This window comes from Carassius auratus, chromosome 22 (assembly GCF_003368295.1).
Source record: "Carassius auratus strain Wakin chromosome 22, ASM336829v1, whole genome shotgun sequence".
In the NCBI taxonomy this organism is placed as follows: Eukaryota; Metazoa; Chordata; class Actinopteri; order Cypriniformes; family Cyprinidae; genus Carassius; species Carassius auratus.
Window position 1 is genome coordinate 32,626,547 of NC_039264.1, and position 2,976 is coordinate 32,629,522.

The 2,976-nt window shown below is 40.9% G+C and overlaps 1 protein-coding gene across 1 annotated transcript; it reads right to left on the bottom strand.

Annotated features, from left to right (window-relative positions):
- Positions 1-852: 852 nt before the first annotated feature.
- On the bottom strand, positions 853-2,976 carry LOC113040418 (neoverrucotoxin subunit alpha-like). Its single transcript, XM_026198770.1, has 3 exons — positions 2,858-2,976; positions 2,672-2,756; positions 853-2,536 (listed from the first exon to the last, which is right to left on the bottom strand). The coding sequence occupies exons 1-3, from the start codon at positions 2,948-2,950 to the stop codon at positions 1,086-1,088; spliced, it is 1,629 nt and encodes a 542-aa protein (XP_026054555.1). The 5' UTR covers positions 2,951-2,976; the 3' UTR covers positions 853-1,085.

Here is a 2,976-nt window from a genome sequence, read left to right on the forward strand (position 1 = left end):
GGACACTTTACTCAGCAACTACAGAACTAATGCAAGTAATCGCTTGTTAACAATTTAGATGCGCTTCTAGGCTTTGATTCCTTTTTAATAAAGGTGATGTGATTCTTTGATGGTTCTTAACAGGTTGTGATTAGCTGATGAGTAAATACTGCTATTATGCTAAACTCTCTTGCGTAGGAGCGCTACCCTTCTCTACTGTGCTCTCTCTCTCTCTCTCTCTCAATCCATGCCTTCCTTGCATTGGCATATGTTTAATGTGTGTATGTTTGTGTCTAGTCAGATATTGCATTTACCCCTGTAGTGTAGTTTAATAAACATCCATATGTATTCACACTTGGTTGTCTGTTTTTTGCTGCTCACAGGACAAGGTCACTTTAACGATTAACACTGTCCATCCTCCGGACAAACAAATCATTTTATTGTACTATCAATACTATAATGCTTCAAGTAATTCCTGAAGATGAATATATTTAATAATAACCCATTGTGATTATGTTCATCTTACTTTGAGCTAATTTGGTACAGGCATTCTAAATATGCACAGAAAGCTTTTAATTACTGCTTTAAAATGAAATAATTTGAATCAAAAACAAAAACTCTTTCATTATGTAATCCGTAAAGATGCATTTCTCTGTTGTACCCCAAAAGGTAAAATGTTGTCCTCTATAACGTGAAACTTGGCCCGAAGCCAACCCTAGGGTCCTAAATAAGTTGGGGGCCCGGCTGAAATGTAGGGCCCTAAATCAGTTGGACATGACCAATTCTTATGTCAGGGTTATATTGGTTTAATGTATGTATGTTTTCTCTGTGAACACAAACTCATTCATCTCCAATATATTTCTGTTTATACAGTTGAGATGTGGTTAACATGGGACTGGCAATGGGATGTGCAAGAATCTAAAACACTGGGCAATGCTTTATCTGTGTTATTTTTTCTCACAGCCTTGGAGCATGATATTAACAAAACCAAGGTTTACTGAGGAAATCAAGGTGCGTTAACAATGAACAGAACATTGGATAAATGTGTTTAAATCACTGAGCAGAGTTTTCTGAATCTCCGCTTCCTTATAACAGTACACTCGGGTTCAGTTTCCCAATCCCCAATTTGCATTCTGTGCCTGTTTATCTTTCAGTTGCCCGTGTTCATACAGATAGATGGAGGAGCCTGGATTGGAGGGATCTGAGATGGCAGAAATAATGAACAGGACTTTCTGTCCTTCAAGCTTCTTTAATAAACCTCTGAAGACATTGATGTTATATATCATCTTACTTTTGAGTTCAGAATCATTAAACCACTTTTTGATAGATCGCACAGAAACCATGTTGTGCTTCCCATCTAGATCTTTAAACCTGTCGGTTTTCAGATACTCATTCAGGGCTGAAATATACGGATCTTCATACTTCAGAGATGTGAAAGTCAAGCAAACCACTTGAGGAACATCAGGATTAAGAACAGTGTTGTTGAGACGGCCTGAATCTTCAATTTGGATCCCTTGCAGTGACTTGGTGTGAGAACTCAAGGTGTGAAGTTCATTCCTTGCAGTAGTTAACCACTCCTCAAGTGGGTCAGCGTTGAATGGGGAGCTCCTGTGGATCTTCAGGAGGTCTTCCAGAGACTTTTCCTTCATCTCTCCTCCTCGGACAGCAGGCAAGAGCCTGCCGAGTGCTTCCAGGAGCATTGTCTTGTAAATGCTAAACGATTTCTGAAATAATTGCAGTCTCTCTTTGATGTCACTGAAACTGTTAACCAATGCATTCCCTGACAGGTCGTTGTATGTCCTCTCTGCCTTTCCCAGCTCCTCGATTATACATTCAGTTTCGAAAGCCACACTTGCACTGATTTCTCCCTGTACCCATGCTGCTTTTGCGTTCAAAAGATGGAGTGGATAAAGCCAGACTTTTATAGGAACTTCCTTCTGTGGATTCTTCAGCAGAGCGGGGAGCTCCTTGTACAAATCCAAGGCCTCCATGTATGTGGTGGGATTCTGATGAAGGCGGACATCGCTGTGAATTGTGCAAGTGATCTTCTCAGCCATTTTCTTTTCAGCAGCAGTCATTTTAAAAGTGGTGTTTGCCTCAGTGGAAAAATCAGGGATCTTCTTGACCATGGCATTCAGTTTTCCGTCCATCTCATGCTTGTTTTCCTCTTCTGAAATCATCCGATCAAACACCATGATGGTCTGAGCTCCATACAGTACCGCCGTGACCACATGAGTTGCAGATTTCAGGTCAAGCACCCCAGGGTAGGTGATATTGCCCAGTTGGGACATAGTGAGCTGTTCATATCTTGTGGTTTCACTGTAAAATATTGTAGATCTGGACTGTTGTTTTGAGGATTTGGTGTCACGCAGGAACTTGCCAGATCCTCCGACCTCCACGAGCCCCGCCAAAAAACTGGCCTTCAGGGAAGTGGTTAAATCCAAGAGACTGAATTTACTTGAGAGAGAGTCAGAGCTACTGAACGTCAGATATGTCTGGGGCTGTGGATGACTGTCCAAATTTTCACTCAGCGATTTATTATCCCACAGAGTAAGACCTGAAATCAGAAGTGACTTGAACAGTTATTTAAGTGGCGGATGAATGGTATTGTCACACAATGACGGATAAGTGGTGATTCAACATGCTTTGAGAAGTGTAATGAAGAAAATGTTTTTTTAGGTAAGTTCAGCACCTGGAATGAAGGAATCGTTGAGGCAGTCATACAGCATACCAGGTAAAAGAGGTCTTCCGAGGGCTGCTACTTTCATAGTCTCTGACTATGGAAAGAAAGAAAGAAAAACTTCTATACATATTTTAAAACCTTAATCTCTTCAAATACATCTGGTTAGTCTTTCATTTTATCTAAAGGCACACATACCTCTGCGTTCACCGCAGCAAGGGCTGCCAGACACAGAAACATGTAAATGTAGATGGACTTCGGCTTCCTCAAGTGCATCAAAAGAGCTTCCATCTTAGAAAAGATAACAAGAAGACCTG

What these genes read in the sequence shown, in the direction of transcription:
- LOC113040418 (XM_026198770.1), bottom strand. Translation starts at nt 2,950, where the DNA reads ATGGAAGCTCTTTTGATGCACTTGAGGAAGCCGAAGTCCATCTACATT. An exon ending in TTGCTGCGGTGAACGCAGAG is followed by an intron (nt 2,757 to 2,857) that starts GTATGTGTGCCT and finishes TTCTTTCCATAG; the next exon opens with TCAGAGACTATGAAAGTAGC. An exon ending in CAACGATTCCTTCATTCCAG is followed by an intron (nt 2,537 to 2,671) that starts GTGCTGAACTTA and finishes TTCTGATTTCAG; the next exon opens with GTCTTACTCTGTGGGATAAT.